Source organism: Equus caballus, chromosome 17 (assembly GCF_041296265.1).
Source record: "Equus caballus isolate H_3958 breed thoroughbred chromosome 17, TB-T2T, whole genome shotgun sequence".
In the NCBI taxonomy this organism is placed as follows: domain Eukaryota; kingdom Metazoa; phylum Chordata; class Mammalia; order Perissodactyla; family Equidae; genus Equus; species Equus caballus.
Window position 1 is genome coordinate 87,293,758 of NC_091700.1, and position 18,766 is coordinate 87,312,523.

At 38.1% G+C, this 18,766-nt stretch overlaps 1 protein-coding gene across 16 annotated transcripts in view; it reads left to right on the forward strand.

Annotated features, from left to right (window-relative positions):
- The window catches only part of MBNL2 (muscleblind like splicing regulator 2), a 153,686-nt gene that overhangs the window by 103,386 nt on the left and 31,534 nt on the right, over positions 1 to 18,766 (forward strand). For 8 of the 16 annotated variants that reach the window (XM_023621740.2, XM_023621738.2, XM_023621742.2 and 5 more), the window contains exons 4-7: positions 6,787 to 6,987; positions 9,787 to 10,050; positions 15,948 to 16,001; positions 16,630 to 16,783. In XM_023621740.2, the coding sequence (XP_023477508.1) occupies positions 6,787 to 6,987; positions 9,787 to 10,050; positions 15,948 to 16,001; positions 16,630 to 16,783 (673 nt within the window). The remainder of the gene's footprint in view (positions 1 to 6,786; positions 6,988 to 9,786; positions 10,051 to 15,947; positions 16,002 to 16,629; positions 16,784 to 18,766) is intronic. The other 8 variants (XM_023621745.2, XM_023621746.2, XM_023621744.2 and 5 more) reach the window with 1 other exon arrangement.

Here is an 18,766-nt window from a genome sequence, read left to right on the forward strand (position 1 = left end):
AGTCTTTTGGGGGTAGACATACTCATGGAAAGGTCAAAGTGAGATTCAGGCACAGGGAATTATGATTTGGGATGAGGTGGGGAAAGGCTCCTCGGAGGAGGTCCCAAATAAGTGCATCCTAAAGGATGAGTAGGAGTTAGCCTAGATGTAAGGACAACACAGATAGCATTCTGAACACATTTAACACTGAATATAGGCATTTAAGTGGATCTATTTAAAACCACACACATGTATAATTTATGGTTCTCTTTATTGATGCATGCGTATAAATTATTTTATTAAATTACCTAAATGCTAAAATAATTTAGTTATACATATTAAATAATGTCTATGGGAATAAATTTAGAACCACCAAGGTCAACATAGTAACATTGCATTATGTGTCTCACTCATTTTAATCATTCACTTCTTATTTATTTAGAATTCATAAGGATTGACCCTAGTATTCAATAATGGCAATGTTACTAAGAAAATTCCATTCCTGTTGTTAACTATTAGTTGAACTTTTTCTAAAGTTATATTTATCTATTGTTTCAAATATTAATTAGAAGTTAATAATCATGATTACCCTAGGAAAAAGGAATATTATATTTAAATATTTTAATGGAAGTTTTAAAATCACAAAACCTATTAGAATAAAAAATGTGATAAACTTAAAAATCATCGACTCTACAAACACATAACTTTAGAGTCGCAGGAATGAATTAGTGACCTAACACAGTATAGTAGGCCAAAAAATGGCCTCAAAGGTACCTGGAACCAGTAAATGTCACCCTATAAGGAAACAGAATCTTTGCAGATGTGATTAAGTTAGGCATCGTGAGATGGGGAAATCCTCCAAGATTAAAGACAATCACGGGAGATGGGGAAATCCTCCAAGATTAAAAACAATCACAGGATCCTTATAAGAGAGAGGCAGAGGGAGAGTTGACATATACAGAAGAGGAGAAAGGCAATGTGACCAAAGAGACAAAGACTGGAGTGATGTGACCGCAGACCAAGGGATGCCAGCAACCACCAGAAGATGGAGGAGACAAGGAATGGATTCTTCCCTAGACCCTCTAGAGGGAGCATGGCCTTGCCAACACCTTGACTTTGGCCCAATGAAATTGATTTCAGATTTCTGGCCTCCAGAACTATGAAAGGATAAATGTTGTTTTAAGCCACTAAGTTTGTGGGAATTTGTTAGACCAGCCACAAGAAACTAATACATGCAGAAACTGCTTATAACAAATAAATTGATAAACACAGAGTAGCAAGTGTCACTCCATTCTTAGGTTTCCTTCTAAGCTAAACTTATCTAAGAGCTATCAATATTTTTTCCACTTCCTCTGTGTCCCATCCACTCTGAACCCATTCCACTGAAATCTTTCACCAATGACCTCCATGTTGCTAAACCAATGGTCACTTTTGCCTTCATTGTATTTGTTGGACCTCTTAGCAAAATTCAACACATGTAATCAATCTCTCCTTTGTGGAACACTCCTTTCTCTCTGATCACTCCTTCCTCCTCTGTCTTCTTTGCTCAGTATGTGCCTCTACTATATGTTGAGGCTGCTATATATTAAATTCCCAGCACTGGACATCTCTTTCCATTTACCCTCTCCTTCGTGGTCCCATCCATTCCTTTGACTGTAAATCATCTACAAGCCGAGGACTCCCAAATGTATGTTTCCAGTCCAGACCTCTCCTCTGAGCCCCAGGCTCATATTTCCAACTTCCTACTGGACTCACTTTTAAATTTCTCACAGGAACTTGACATATTCAAGACCAAATTCCTTATTTCACTACATTCCCATATCAGTAAATGCAACCAGTAGTTTCAAACCAAAACCAAGCAGACTCTCACACACATTCTCACAGCCAGTTCATCAGCAAGTCCTGTCATATCTGCCTTCGAGTCCATCAACTTCTCTACCTCCAAGCACTTTCATCTGAGCCATCATCTACCTTTCTTTCAAAATATTTTATAAGCTTTTCCTTTCTCATCTCTCAACTTCCATTCTTGCCTTATTCCGATGTATCCTGTATACAGCAACCGGAGGAATCTTTTTAACACATAAATGACATCATATCACTCCCTTACTTAAAACCCTTCAATACTGTCCCATCTCCCTGGAGCCTAAATATGTAACCTTGACTGTGAACTATAATGTCTTCTGTGATCTGGTCCCCACCTGGCTCACCAACTCATTGTGAGCCACTCTTCCTGTAGCCAATGAGACCAAACCAAACTGTCAGTTCTGTGAACACAAAAAGCTCTTGCCTCATGGCCTTTGCTCTTGAAGGAAGTATCCAACTACTCTTCACATGCTAACTTCATCTTATTCATGAGGACTCCAAATCTATCCCCTGTGGCCCGCTCCAAATCCCCATCACTATCAGCGAGGCCTCCTAATTCCTGCTTATCCATAAAAATGAATTGTAATCTTATTTGTATGTTTGTTCTTCCCAATTAGGATTTAAGTTCAACAAATGCACACACAGTGTTTTGGCACCATGTCTGTACCAATAAATATTTATTGAATGAATGAAAACCCAAACCATTCTTTCCTCTTATCACTCTTCTATCTCAAATCCTCTATATTTGAAAAGTTCCCTTCACCTTATTCTACCTAGCTTTTCTCTCCCCAATTCCTGATAGGATATAACAGTAATTCTTTTCCTTTACTTTCCAGCACACGGTACCCCCAATCCCCCAAACACACAGCCTTCATCTGTACACTCAAAAAGCAAGTGGGTAGCCTTTAGTAGGATAGAGATTTAAGAGCCTAAACGATCCAGTCCTTGGGGACAAGGTCTTGCATTGAGTATTCTGCTCTCCAGAGATGCTTCTGGGAGTAAAGCGAGGAGGCTTAAGGGATGCCATGTTTTAAGCCTTTCAGTTTGAGTGTCAAATACCTACCCTTTGAAGTCAAAGCTTTCTAAATGTATAAACTCTCACGTTCTCATTTTAAAAAGCCAATTGACTAGATTTTAGAGCCATAAAATACCTCAGGCCACTAAGTCATTACCCCCCAGCACTGGCCCTTCCTTGCCACTACAAAATATCAAAGAACACACATGCACATGTGTGTGCATGCATGTGTGTAATCTTTGAACCTGGATCTACTGATGTAATGTCCTGAGAAAGAAAAGTGGAAAGTGAGAAACTGAGGAGAGAAACACAGGAATGTGGAGTGAAGTACAGAGGGAAGAAATAGCAAGACCAACATTTTTCAGAAGGGATTTTCTTCCAGAAGACTTTCTGCGGCTCTTGTCCTCTGGCCTCTCTAGCTGCAGTTAATGCTGAGAGATGACAAGGATCAAATAGATCCTGTCTCAGACAGCCTGGCAACAGCCCTTCTACAGAAACCACACGGTCATTTCTCCTGAGCTCTAGCTGGTGTGCTTCCGGGAACAGAATCACTTGGAGGTGCTGCCCTTCTCTTTTCTCAGCTGCCAGCAAGAACCAAATTCAGACACCAGGATATGCTGTTGTCGGCCTAGACTCTACCTCCAGAGATTAATTTGAATCCAGGACCCGAGAACCACTTTTTGGGGGCAGCAGCACCCAACACGGCTATTCAGAGCAGCCCCACACCTCCTATCAGTAGAAGGCCCTGGCAGATCCAGGGACACAGCTCCCTGCCGTGGCTCTCTCTTTACTCTCCAAAGACTTAAAGGGCAGCTGGCGTTTTTTTCCTCTTCTCTGGAAAAAAATCTAGTGAGTGCTGAGGAGTGGAAATAGCCCCAGATTAGGAGCCAGGAGTCCTGGGTGTTTTGCCTTGACGCTGCCTCAGTAGCATTGACCTTGAGTAATCCGTTTAGTCTCTACGTTAAATTGCTTTCACCTGTAAGACTGTGCAACTCTCGCTGCCACACTTGCTTCTCATGGATATTGAGACGACTGAGGAAGACAACATGTGTGAGAATGCTTTGAAGGCAGCCGAACCTTTCACAGATGTAAGGTATTACTGTCAATAATAATAATAATAATAATACAGTGCCCATCTCTGAAAATTACCATAACTGTATTTTTTTACTAATCAACTTCAATGAAAAACTATATTAAAAAAAGAGAAAATATCTAATTGAATCTGTCTTCATGAGGCCTATGAACTTTTAACTTTCAGTTTCACATGAAGGAAAATATATATTTTCCCAGCCCCTATTTCAAAAAAGAGAAAAACATTTGCTACAATTTAATAAGATTTTATACCTCTATTATTACATTGCTATATTGACTTCATTCCTGTTATAGAATCAATGAATAAGTTGGGGGGAAAAAACTTTATTAATACTAATTTTTATACTACTAAAGATAGCTGCAATTTATTGAGTTCTGACCATGGGAAGTGGGAGAGAAACAACACCTTGTTCAGCCCAACTCTTTAAGCTAAGTCGTTTTACTTCCCTTCTGCGGATGAGAAAACAAAAGCTCAAAGAGGTTAATTTCCTGCCCAGAATAAAAATTAATAAGTGGCAGAGGTCTGGATTTGAATTCAGGCCTCTCTTAGTCTAAAATTTGTGTTTTGACTTTTAAATAATAGTCTCTGTGAATTACTTACAGCTGTCATCAATAAAACAAACAGCAATATTCATTTTAGATCAGTAAATTAGATGAACAAGTTACTTATATTTTAGAAAGCAAAATTTAGCTAATTGCAGTAGATCGGTTGATATCCAAAAAGGTGTTGGGAAATGAGTTTTGAGATTCTGACATCCTACTGAGAGTCACGGTACAAGCTGTGCTTATGTCACCATACTGACCCTGGCCTCAAAGGATCCACAGGAGGAGGGTTGGGATATGTGCTTCTATAGAAAGCCAAAGATTCAGGGCTCTTTTCTCTAAATGTTTACTTTCATAATTAGTCTCTGGGTTAAATTACACATTTAGTAGAAGGTTTTTTAATATTTATTTTCACTCCTTGCCTATGACAGTGGTTCCCAAACTGAGCCACACATCAGATCATGTAGTAATTTTTTTTAAAATGCAAATTTCAAGGCCCCTGCTTAGACCTATTGAGTCAGAATTTGTGATATCTCTATTTATGAAATTCCCCCCAGGCATTTCTGATATAGCTGGGTCTTTGAGTCACTGATCTGTTGTGATTTATGACCTTTCAGAATTGATTTTTTAAAATCCTAACATTATATAGTCCTTAAACCATTTAAATCACTTGGCTTTTTTCAGTAAGCTATAGTTACTGAAAATCACAACTTTCTATAATTAGGACTCAATGGGTTGAAAATGGAAAACATACACATATAAAATTTTGTAGAAAGTCAGGGAAGAAAAAAGTCTTAACTGCCATCTATTCCCCATGTTGAGACCTCACGTTGTAACTTTCTCCCAAGGTGAATTTTAAGTCTGAGCCGTAAAAGATCTAAGAGCCCCCAGCGGGAGTGCTGCAGCACAGCTCTCTAAGACCATTAGAATCACCTCTTTCAGCCCTCCGCCTCTCCAAGAACTCCCTGCACAAACTATCAATAATTCACTGTTCTCTAACATGATCATTTGTAAGAGATATTTTTCTTTTATTGCTGTCAACAAAAAATTGTTTAATAAACATAGATTATTTTTCCCATATGTTCAACAACTCATTCAGAGCCAAAAATAGACAACAAGAATGTTACTCACAATGTATAAATACAGAAGTAGCATGACATGGCCAACAGCATAGTTCGGTATAAGAAAATTGCATTAACATGTGTTTTCAAATATCTGCAAACTGGTCCTAAAAATAAATAGGTTGAAAAGCATCCAATAACTGCAAAAAACAAACAAAAATCATTCAGGTTCAATTCAGTGTAAAATTTATTCTAAGAAAAATCTTTTTCTAGCATCTTAAATTTTTAATATTGGTTCTTTAAAAGCAAAGCAAAGTTTGTTGTTCTCTTAAATGTACATTATTTCCTTTCTGAAAGGCATACTTTTAGGTGGAGCTTTTAAAAATAACCATCCCATCAACATATTTCTTCTTATCCCTAGATAAGGAGTATAATGATAGAGAAGAAGTTTAATAAGGTACTGTGGGCCTCTGTCACCGCTATGTCGATTTTGTGACCTAGGAAATCAACCAACTTCTAATGGCCAATTGAGAAATTGGCCAGTTGAAAAGTTCAAGCTCTTCCATCCAACCTTTCAGGAAGGGAAGGTTGGATCTAGACATAGCTGAGCCAGAGCAAGACACAGCAGGTCTATAGGAAAACTGCATATGAATTTTAGGAATATACATGCTAATGATAGAATGCGGGAGCATCCTGGTAAATCTGAGCAAAATAAAAATCCCAAATAATCCCCACTTGTCAAGAATGTGTAAACTTGGTCAACTTGAAAATCAGGCTATAATCAAGATTTTTCGTTATTCCTCTCCCTTAGAGAGACATGTAGAAGAAATCAAAGATTATGAGTCAGTATTCCATAGATTTTACTACCTTATTGTTATAACGTTCAATACTTTGGAATGATGAGCAATTAGAGTGACAATTATTATTTTCTTTTCGTGAGAATACTTTCATGGGAATAAAACTTTAACCTATTTTCTGTAATTAGATTTCTATGATGTTCTTCCATGTTTCTGTATGGTTTTGGGAAGAGAGGGTCTATATGGATTTCATTTTTATTAAGCAAAACAAAGCAGAGAAGTTTAATGAACTTTCGCAGTTCAGCATTGATTTATGCAACTAACACAAAGAGTCTTGTATACGATGAATACATTTTGTTCAAATGACACTTGCTGGTGATTTTTTTAAAGTTTTATTCTAAAGAAATCTTTGTCCTGTGTTATCTTCCTTTAACAGCCCACTTTTCCTGTAGGTCCCGCAATAGGGACAAACACGGCGATTAGCTTTGCTCCTTACTTAGCACCTGTAACCCCTGGAGTTGGGTTAGTCCCAACGGAAATTCTACCCACCACACCTGTTATTGTTCCCGGAAGTCCACCAGTCACTGTCCCGGGCTCAACTGCAACTCAGAAACTTCTCAGGACTGACAAACTGGAGGTACTTCAATTATATTTGTGGTTTGAGATGCATTTGTGGTAGAAGTGTGCATACTTCTATGTAAGGGTATGCTTGTGAGATTTTTCAGTCTTGCAAAACAGCCACACACACACACATTCATCTAAAAGCCATGCATTCATAATTCTATGGTTAGAATTTAAGGCAAACTTTAAAGGAAATTTGTGAGAAAAGAATGTTTAATACAAACAAAATCAGCTGCATGGAATGTATGTTCAGGGCAAATTATTTAACAACCAGTAGAACACTGAATCAATCACTATGCAGCCTACAGAGATGGTTCCCAAAGGCCTCCAGCTGTGCCAGCCATTAACCTTTGCTAGATCCCAGCCAGGTCTAGGAATGAGCAAGACAGGAGCAAAAGCCAGGGCAATGGGGGACACTCAGGGACAGGGGTGGGTGGGAGTAAGTAGGACTATGACTATTGATCAATTGGTATGACCATATTTCAGTATTTTAAGAACTAGTATGGCTGTTCTAGCATGTTCCAGAATATCAGCCTTGGCTGTGTTCTTGGTAAACAGGGGGAACCTGAGGCTGGGCAAATTTAGTTATTGACTGAGATATTTTCTTTAACTTAAATTCGAGTGTTCTATAAAAGTCAAGAAAACAAGTTCATATATTCATAAAACATGTTCTTAAGTCATGAGTCAAGCCAACCCACCTGTACTTTACTGGGTGAAATTTCTCTTTAATCAAAGTTAGAGGATTCATCCATTTACCTTCACTATTATATCCTATACTATTTAACAGAGCATTTTATATGGATGTGTAAAGGTTCTGATAGAGTTTTTAAAGATCTCCTTTAATTCTGCTACCGATTAAAGTTCTTAGGTGATATATGTATCATTAGGATGTACAATGAGCTTTAATGTTGGATCATTCAAGAATGTTCTCTCAATGTACATTTGTTTAAATATTTATCCAATAAACCTTGAGGGTAATAAAATGTTGCTGCCTAGTATCAGTTTCAATCTGGAGTTTATGAAGTGGCAATAACCTCGCTAGTGTTTTGATCTAGATTGTCCCTGTGAATATTGAACAGACTTTTCATGGAACTGGAAAAGTGTTTGGGGCTCCACCTGCTGGACCCATGGAGCTTTAGTGTTCAGTACGTGACTGTGGTTTAGAAAACAAATTAAATCAGCCAAGTTGGGAACAAATTGTCCTTCCCAACAGGACTGGTAGACAAAGACACACATAAAAATGATTCATGATGACTTTAGCAGAGCAGCTTTCAGTTCACCTCAAACCAGGAATGAAGGCGGCTGCAAAAGAGACCCTTGGTAAATGCTTGATGGCTGGTCTGCACCTCTGATGCAGTCTCAGACTGGAGTCATTCCATCTACAGAGGAAGGCTCACTCAGAATCTGTGGGAACACCTTAGTAATTTTTATTTTGCACATTTTATGAACTAAAGAAAGGATGTTGGCTAATATACACAGTAGGAAGAAACAGTTAACAATTTTGTGATTTTTCTGTTTACCCTTCAAACTCACTTGGCCACTGGTCAGTGAAACTGTATTTCCCAAGTGTGTTTGACTTTCACAAGGCTTGAATGTCATGTCAGTGGCCCTTCATATAACAACACTGATGATCAAGATGTGGACCACCACTTAAACATATCGACTTTGGAACTGGAGCCTAAAAGGAAAATAACTTAAATTTAACTATTCTTCTCAGCTAATGATTTTATAAATATAAATATTATGTATATATGTTATTCATGTTATCAATATTCAATGCAGAATTAAGAATCCACCTTTTAAATTCTCAAGAAAACTTTCTTTATACAGTAAACTCCTGATCCACCATAATTCTCAGAGGATGGAATATTCTAGTTACTTTAGATTTCAGGATAACTAAGGATTAAGGAATAAAAAAGAAACAACACATCAACATCTCAAACTCTATTCTACTTGTCTCCGTTTCTTTCTTTCCCTTTATCTCTTCCCATGCTTCTCTACTTTTCATCTTTTTTTTTTGTTTTCTTTCTGTGCTGGCAAAAATAATATAGTGATCTTAAAGTTTTGGAGTCTGAGATATTGTAGTTTTTCTGATTTATGATTCTAAGCATAAGTTATCTTTGTAGAGCAGGGGAGACCTCGGGGAAAAGCGGAGTATTCAGATTCACCCCACCCCCACTTCCCATTCTCAGAGAGGACGAATAAGTTTGTCATTTCCCCTGATTCTTCTTTGGAGCTGTACAGCTGTGACCTGGTGGCTTGATTTAAAGTGAAATTATCCCCCCATGCAAAAAACCTATAGCATCCCAGAGTTTTCACGGTAGGGGAAGATTTGGATATATATAGAAGTCCAAATTATGTATACAAGTAGTTATATATATAATCTCCAAGTTATAATATATACAAAATATAATTGTCTCCGGGTATGTATACATGTATATATGTATATATGTGTGTGTGTGTGTGTGTGTGTGTGTGTGTATACCCGGAGACAATAGAGGCTTTGTTGATTTTTCTTCGTTATTTTCGCTAAACTGCAGATTTTGAGTTATTTTCTCAATATAAATTCTCACTCCAGGAAACAGGGTGAAGCAAAACTCAAATTAGCTTGTCAGCGATTCTGGTCACTTGAGTTCTGGATAATCAAATTTTTATTGTAAATAGCACAAAAGCCACCATTTAAAAGAAAGGAAAAGCATTATTCTTTTTTTTTTTTTTTTTTTTAACGTAAATGGCTGCGCTTGCAGAGGTAGAGTTTCCGGCGGCCATCAGGCTTTCTTCTGCATCGTCTGCTCTTCTCCCCTCTGTGTCCTAGGTATGCAGGGAGTTCCAACGAGGAAACTGTGCCCGGGGAGAGACCGACTGCCGCTTTGCACACCCCGCAGACAGCACCATGATCGACACAAATGACAACACCGTAACCGTTTGTATGGATTACATAAAGGGGCGTTGCATGAGGGAGAAATGCAAATATTTTCACCCTCCTGCACACTTGCAGGCCAAAATCAAAGCTGCGCAGCACCAAGCCAACCAAGCCGCGGTGGCCGCCCAGGCAGCCGCGGCCGCGGCCACAGTCATGGTAAGTGGGGCGCGCCCGCCGCGCACCTTGCGAGCTCGGGAGCCGCGCGCTCCGCGCCGCCGCGACTTAACACGTGTGCTCTCCAAACCAGTGGGGAAATAGGGAAGGCTGCTATTCCTGCTGCTCTGCTGCCTAAGTTCCGTTGTTTCCCCCTTTTTGTTTTGTTTTGTTTTCCCCTCCTTCCCTTCTTCAGCACAATAAGTAAATCCCTCTGGCGCAGGCGATGGGCGAGCGACCTGCCCGGTCCCGTTCTCCTCTGAGACTGGACTGGACCAGTGTGGGCTCTTCCTCAGAGTGGGGCTCAGGGGCCTAGGGATGAAGAGGAAGGGGGGCACCAGAGCTTAAGAGAGTGGAAAAGAAAGCGGGAGTACTGAGCTGAGCAATAGACAGCAGCGGCACTTCAGAGAGCCATCCTCTGGCCGCAGAGAAGCTAGCAACAGGTGACCAGTCGGTGGCTGGCTCTTGCCTATTCCTATTGTTTCCGCTCTTCTTTTACTTATCACAAGGGCCGTGCTTCGAACTTCCTCCCCGTAAATGAAATGCTATGCAGAACATCAAGCCAGGAAACAGATGAAAATGGAGCTGTACTGGCTGGTGCTAAAAACAAACAAGAAGGCCTGTCGCCCAGCCTGAGTCACTGTACTGTCCCTTGGAGACCAGCAGCAGCCTGGTCACCATCACCTGGGAACCTGTTACAGCTGCACACACTCAGGCCCCACCCCAGACCTTTGGGATCAGAATTCAAATCTTAAAATATGCTCAGGTGTTTTCTATACATATTAACATTTGAGAAGGACTTGCTTAGAGTACTGGCTCTCCAATTTGGCTGTATTTTGAATTACCTGAGGCGAATTGAAAGGTTCTAACATCAGTCCCTTCTCCCAAAGTTTCCTACTTAATTGGTCTGGGTGTGGCCTGGGCAGTGGCCTTTTTTTGAAGCTCCCAGGCGATTCCTTTCATGCCCTTTCCTCATGTTCTTCTCATTCTTATGTCGCTGGACATAGTGATTTTTCTGAATGTGTGAGTTTCTATGTACGTGGGGATGTTTGCATCCACGTAAGAGAGTGAGTACAATATAGAGAAATTCTCCCTTTTTTTGTTCTAGTAAAGGAGTAGTTTTCAAAACTGATTATAATTGGGAAGAATGCGGTGGAGGGGCGATGAGAGTAAATTGGTTACTTAATGCTAATGAAATAGGAATTCTTGGGGCTGGCCTGGTGGTGTAGAGATTAGGTTCCTTGCTCAGCTTCGGTGGCCCAGGGTTCTCAGGTTCAGATCCCAGGAGGGGATCTGGCACTGCTTGTCAAGCCACACTGTGGCGGCATCCCACATAAAATAGAGGAAGATTGGCACAGATGTTAGCTCAAGGTCAATCTTCCTCACCAAAAAAAAAAAAAAAAAAAAATCTAAAAAAAATGAAAAAGGAATTCTTTTAGAGAGCAAATGTGGTCTTTTATGCATTTCTCCAGTATGAAATCCATCTTACCATCTACTTACTGAGGATCTTCTCCTATGAGAAGTAAAATTTTTTCATCATAATCATTTAGGTCAGCCTCAATTTATCCTAACTGGTACATTGACTGTTGGGAACAAAGAACACGTCTTTCTACTGAACTAGTATTATAAGTCATAACTAGGTATTGAGAATATCTCCAAGGCTAGTCAGGACTCTGGTTGCAAGAGAAAACCCAACTGGAGTAGCTTAAATGAAAAATTTGGACTTGATTAAATCATGCAATGTCTTCCAAAGAGAGTAGAGGTAAAATAGGGCTCAGGGGTGCCTGGATCCAGAAACTTGAGAAACAGCAGGTTTTTTTCATTTTCTGCTTCTCTTGGTACATATCAGCTCCATTCTTTAAAACCAGCTTCTCTGTACGATACTGACCATGGCTTTGGACACCTATCAGGACACATTCTTACATCTTTTGACAAGAGAGAAAACAGTATCTTCTACACCAACTCTAATTAGAAAAAAAACAGTTAAGGGTCATTTTGGTGGCTGTCCTTATGGTCAGAATAAGAGCATGCTATGATTGGCTCAGCCTGGGTCACAATAGGCATCTTGCCACTAGGGTATGAGATGAGGTTCTGGGAATATAAAAAATTAGTCCCTGTACCTCAAATACCTGTTAATACAACAAACCATCGGTACTAACAGTGACCTTAGGGCTGAGCCCTGACTTTATCTGAGCCCTGATTTTATCTGCCTGTTTCCTAGAAGTACCAGTTCTAACATCTGCAATCAGTATATATTTCAGTCATCGAAGGAAAAATGCACCTCATATATGTCAATGGTAGATGACCTGCGTTGATGAGGATAAGAGAAGAAATGGCCATTTGCATAAACAGGTCATTCTTCAGCCTGATATCTTTAAATTGAGACTGTACTCTTCTTTGTGCCCTTCTGCGCATTTGCACATCATACTCATCAGGATGCTTAGAGGTTACTGCAGTGGATGTCGGTACATTTAGTTACCATAGTTTCCTGGATTGGTACACTGTGCCCAAATTTGGAGTTCTGATATTTCAGGGGATCTTGCAGCATCGTCAAAGACAACCCAAAGGAATGTAGTTTCAGAACAAAAGCCAGCTTCTTTCTGACAATGACATGAAAATGACTGAATCTGTAATGTCTTTTTAGTTGAAGTGAGAGGCTCATTTGAAACCAGGGCTTAGGTGCAGTTAGATGAAGTCAAAGTGTTCTTCCTCTAGAAGCAAGATTACTCAGTACACTGAAGCAAAACTATTATTTCTTTATTTAAAAAAACAAGTGGGGGGATGACTGCAGTCAGAAGATATTAGTATTCCATTCACCTGGCTTCCATATCTGAACACCAAGAATTTCTGCCATATACTTTTTATTATTGTTTGGAGATTTCCCCTTGTTTTGATTAATTGGAACTTGCAAATGAATTTAAAGCTTTGATTCCAGAAAAAGAGACATTTATTTCCTTTAGAGCCTTACTGTTCTACAATACTTCTTAAAACACGAGCATCAACCTCACCAGAATTTTTAAAATGTGAAAATAAGCCAGAAAGAGGTTCTCTTTGGTAATTTTAACACAAAGGGTATCTGATCTTCAAGAAAGCAGTCTTTCTTCACACACACCAAAATGGGGAGACACAAGGAGATACCTATTTTGTAAAAAAAAAAAACAGGACCAGCTGCCATCAGCTAGATAAGTTTTAATTGTTCCAGAAAACATGTGCAGGAACCTTGAATTCCACCCTCCCTGTCCACATCCTTTTCTTCCCGGTTCAAGAGGCAGCTCTAATTATGGTCATCAGGGTCTCCTGATTCCTCAGAATTTGGGTTTGCCTGTAACGCCTAAGGAAGCTCCTGAGACACAGCAGGCTTGGCGTTCTCTAAGGTTTTTTTCTAAGCCTGAAGATCTTTCAAGATAGGTAAACATGTGCCAGAACTCAAATAATGTCCTCTAAAACAGAACATCTGTGTACTACAAAGCCATATTATGATTATTCATCCATACAGATTTTTTAATACATTCTACACATGTGCCTCAAAGTGTGAGGTGTGCAAGTTATTAATATGTATACTCAATCCTCCAAGACCTTAGTGTTTCCCTGAAAAGACAATATATTTGCATCTAGTAAAGATAACCCACAATATGGAGTGGGAAAAGGGAGATGCTGCTGCTGTCCAGTTCAGTTTAGAGCTCTTTTCTTTATAGTCCTAGATTATTATAATTTCTGTGTAAATTGTTTCATCAAACTAAGATCAGAAAAAAGAGAACATTAACCTTCCAGGTGATTATCCTAGGGATAAATATTTAATATTTCTTTTTCTACCTGGAGACTTCATTAAATGATGCTTTGTTAAATCAAAATTTTGTCCATAAATACCAGGCTTTGGAGCATAATCACTCTTCTAGTTAGCATATCAGAAAAGATCAACCCAATAGTAGATTTGTTCCATAACTGCCAAGGACTGTAAAAGTGAAGGGAAGAATCAAGTCCAGAAGGTTGAGGCCACAATGATTTTGCGTTTATCCAGTTAATGTTCTCAGTCTGCTCCATGAGAGTAGGCTATGTCACCTTATATAGTTAGCACAGGTTAATTTAAGCTCAAAAAAATGCACTATTTAGCAATGTAAAACTATAGAGGAATGAAAGATTTTAAACAAAAGTGATGTCATGGAAGTTACATAATGGTGAGCTTACAGTTGAGGAAAGAATAGCCAGTACAAAGCAGCTTTCTTATTGTGGAGCTCGTTAGTTTTTTAAAAATGTTCACAATGCTACTTTCAGAAGAATGACTTCATATTATTTGATGGCCTCTTTCAAGACTGCCTTCCAAAACATCTCCATTGGCCATTCTAAATCTCTTCTCTACCTATAGTCCTTTCTACTTTATTTGTAGTCTTTTTCCTCCCATAGCTCTTTATCTCCTATCATCTCTATGCTTTTAATCCTGAATCATCAAATGACAATGAACAACCTTTATTTGACAAGGAAAATATCATTGTTTCCCACTTTGAGGGTTTAGTACTATCCCATTTTATTTCATATGCCAGAGATCTAACTCAAAACTTTAGAATATAACATTTTGTTTTTATTATACAAACCTTAGGGATTTACCTATTGTGCTAACATAGAAAAGGGGTATTTCATTTTTTATTTGCATTGGAGCTATTCCTTTGAATTTCTTTATTTTCACAGAATTCCATCATAGAATTTTTAGATTTTTTTACAACAGTTATCAAGGAACAGGAAAATTTTTCATTGCGGTCTAAAAAAATCAATAATTGTTATTATTTCAGCTGTTTAAGTGAAACTATCTTCCCAAAAGTATGATTATAAGTTAAAGATACTATTTTACTTCTAAAATTCAAGCAGTTCTTTGCTATTTTTTAGCTGTTTGCTATTTTTAGCTGTTGTACTTGTTCTAGCCAAGAGTTCCACATCTCATTAACTGGGTTGGTCACTGATCATAGCTAAAAGTACAAATAGAATTATTAAATATTAATTATTTTGATACCTGAGAACGCTAAATACCTTTTTAAAGGGTATTTTCTTAGTGTAATCTGGTAAGTTGTTTGAGATAAATTGAATTATAATTTCCAATGTACTGGAAAACATAGAATGGATGATAAGTTAGTCATTAGAAACAGTACGATGGAATAAAAGTAGGAAATTTGAGAACCTTACTATTCAAATTCAAAACTTGTTAAATTTGGAAGCTTATTCCACATGGCCAGATCCATGCTAGCAGAGTGAAGAGAAGAATTGAGACAATTATCCACATGATTCAGACAAAAAATTAAGATCCAAACCCAGACAGTTTTGCCTAAATAATCTTGTGTTTGAATATTTTTTTGCCTGAATTTTTTTGTCTCAGTTTGCCGCTTCATTTTGTTAGGCTAGATCCTCCTTAAAAATTATTTTTATAAAAGTTAAAGATGTCTTCTTTTTGACTTGGATCTTATACTTACTGCATTCATTATTTTATATTTGAAAACTAACTTATCAGAAATTCTTTAATCCTATGGCCCTGAAAAGTTTTGCATTTTTTTCTGAAGCAATATAAAAAATGCTTATGGTGTGTATGCAAGCTGCTGTTTTGATTAACTTTCCTGAATTTCAAACGTCTATATTTTACTCTCCTATATGCTTTAACTAAGGTATAGTAGATGCATTTTTGCTTCAATACTAATTTAAGGTGTAATATTCATTTCTTTAGAGAACATTTTTGTTGTTGTGCATGCCTAGTGTTTTGTACGTTGTATATTGCATTCAGAATATTTTTTTCCTTCTCACCTATCCACAATGCAATGCCGTTCCCATGATGCACCTCTGCTTGCTGTTTACCTGTATGTTAATTCGCTTGAATCCCATTGGCCCACTGCCATCATGTGCTCGCTGCCTGTTATTAAAAGACTCAGTCGACTGCCAAAGCAATGAAGCGACCTCTCGAAGCATCTGTAGACCTGGTACTTTGACCTTTCACCTTTCGCTTTGCATGTAGCTTTTCAGAGAACCATCTGAGATTTGTATTACTTGTAAAATATTGGTTGCAAACAATCATTATTATTAATTAATGAAAAAATTCAATAAGGTGTTTAGCCATCTCATTTTCATATGTAATATGTGAAATAAATTAATTCTAACAAATTTTAATACCTTTTCCAAAAGAGTGAAGCAAATTTAAATTACTTGGTTTGGAAAATGCTCATTATAATTCTTATTAACCTTTAAATTCAAGAAATTGCCATTTAGTTAAAGAGAAGAATAGGTATTAATAATAACACAAATGCTTCTTTCCCCCCTTAGAATAGTTTAATTCATTTTAAAAGCTGAAGCCATTTTTTTGTTGTTGCTTGATAGTTTTTCTTTTCCTTAGTTGAGATGCTACCGTTTTGGGTTACAGAAATCATGCTTTCGCTCTCAATAACAAATTCTCACCCATTCGACATTGCCGCTGTTTAAATTAAGGTGCATGGCAGAGGCATCTCCTTAGCTGTCATTTTTAAAAAGAATGTTGCAATTGATGATCTCTGTGGACACTGGAGGTGTGTTTACTTTGAGTTATACATATCTTATCCAATTCTTCCCTTCTAGGCCTTTCCTCCTGGTGCTCTTCATCCTTTACCAAAGAGACAAGCACTTGAAAAAAGCAACGGTGCCAGCACGGTCTTTAATCCCAGCGTCTTGCACTACCAGCAGGCTCTAACCAGTGCACAGTTGCAGCAGCACACAGCGTTTATTCCAACAGGTACGTGCCCTGACAGTTTCAAGTCCTGTGTCCGTGTGCCCTTCCGGTCATGTGCTTCCTTCTCATTCCTTTAAGCTGTTTGGTGGCATCTAGTTTGCTTTTAAAGGTACAGTAAATACAGCCTGAAACTCATCATTGTCCCAGCTATCTAGATATATTTACATTGCTTGGAATGATAGCTAAAGACTGTTAGGATTCTAAAGCCAAATATTTTATAGAGTTAAGTGACAGATTGAACCCGTGAGTAGCAAATAGCAGTTAGGTCTTTTGGTTTCTTATATTTACACATGCTGTGTAAAATTGTTTATGTAAATAAGACCTTTTATGTGTGACGATTGAAATTTGTCATTAACCCTGAATGACCTAAAAATAGCAATTCCAGTAAATACTAACCTTTTTTTCTATTCCTATTCAGAGCACTAAAAAAACGAGGCTATTCAAATTAAAGCAATCCTCTACTCATATTTTTACATCCATTCTCTCTCTTTCGCCATCCTTCTCAACTTCCACCAAGTTCACAAATATATAGAGCTCTTATCCTTGGTTTCTAAGCCAATGCCTGATAATATTAGGTGCTAAGGTGCATTAACTCTATCATTCCACTAAGAGATGAATTATAGTAATCATAGATCTTGAAGTTTAAAGGGTTCTTAGCGATCCCCTCATCTAGTTGATTGTTTTACAGATGAGAAAACTGAGGCCCCCTAAAAGTGAAGTGACTTCCCAAGGTGGCACAACCAACGAGAAAAAGACCTAGAACCTAGCTTCCCTGTGACCAGTCCAATTTGCATGACATGACACCACCTGGCCTCCTTATGTGGAGGCCACAGAGCTCTCCTTTAGAACTTGGCATAAACGTCAGATAAAAGGGAAGGAGCAAAAGTACAATGTATGTCCACCCTCCCACATTGACCCACCTCCCTGACCACAGACCTACATACTTACACCATACACGAACACAAAGAGTCATCATCAACTGACTGTGGTTTTGACCTTTTTGTCTGTGTTAGAAGCAGGGATAATATTCTCAAAATAAATAAAATTTGCTAGAGTGTCCAAAAAATAGAGAAAGACTCAGGCCTTAGTGAGAAGATTGTCCTTTGAGTTCTTAGTTTCGAAATCAGAATTTTCATCCCATGCTAGTGACTTGAAGGTAATTATAGATGAATAACAATTTTATCAAAAAGAGTTTGTTGATCCTAATCCACCCTGTTGGACTTTCGGGTTTATTATCCATTTCCTTAAATCTGGAGCATATCAGGAGTTAACATAGGAGGGAGCTGAATAAATATTTCTGTGGTATTCTTTGTATAAAATCTACACTTTGAAATGAGTTATTAACCTTTTAACAATATTTATTGTAGTAAAAATATAAGTTACATAAGTAAAATGGTTCTTAGTATTCAGTTTTCTTATTTTAGTTCTGGTCTTCTCTTAAATAGACTCATAGACCTGTAGAGTGAGTCTCTAAGTCAGTACTTATTGGGGCTTCACTCTTGCCCTATTCCAACCTTAATTAGTGACATTTCAGTGCAGTTATAGCACAGCAGTATTTGTACTTGTAATCCACTTGATATCACATGTTTGTAAAGTAATTACTGGAAGGTGAACTTTCCTCAAGGTCCTGTGTGATTTCTACAAGTGTCTTATTTTATAGACCTCATCAGACTAGATATTTTGAGAAAAAAATTAGGGAAGAATATACTGAGGGGAAAACATAAAAGGACAAGTCTGTTTCTGAAGACTGGATAATAATGCCACTCCCTGGGCATTTCCTGGGGATGCTCATGGAAGTCTGGGGCTAAGTCCTGCAAACAACGGAAGCCCTCTAACTCATGTTTAACACTTCAATCCAATATTGACTCATTTGTTAAATCACTGAAAGAATCCTCATTTTAAAGTATTTCACCTGGAAACTACTAAGACTTCCAAAGCAAGAACGAATCATATCCCTTATGCAATGATCTAATTATTGTTGATGAA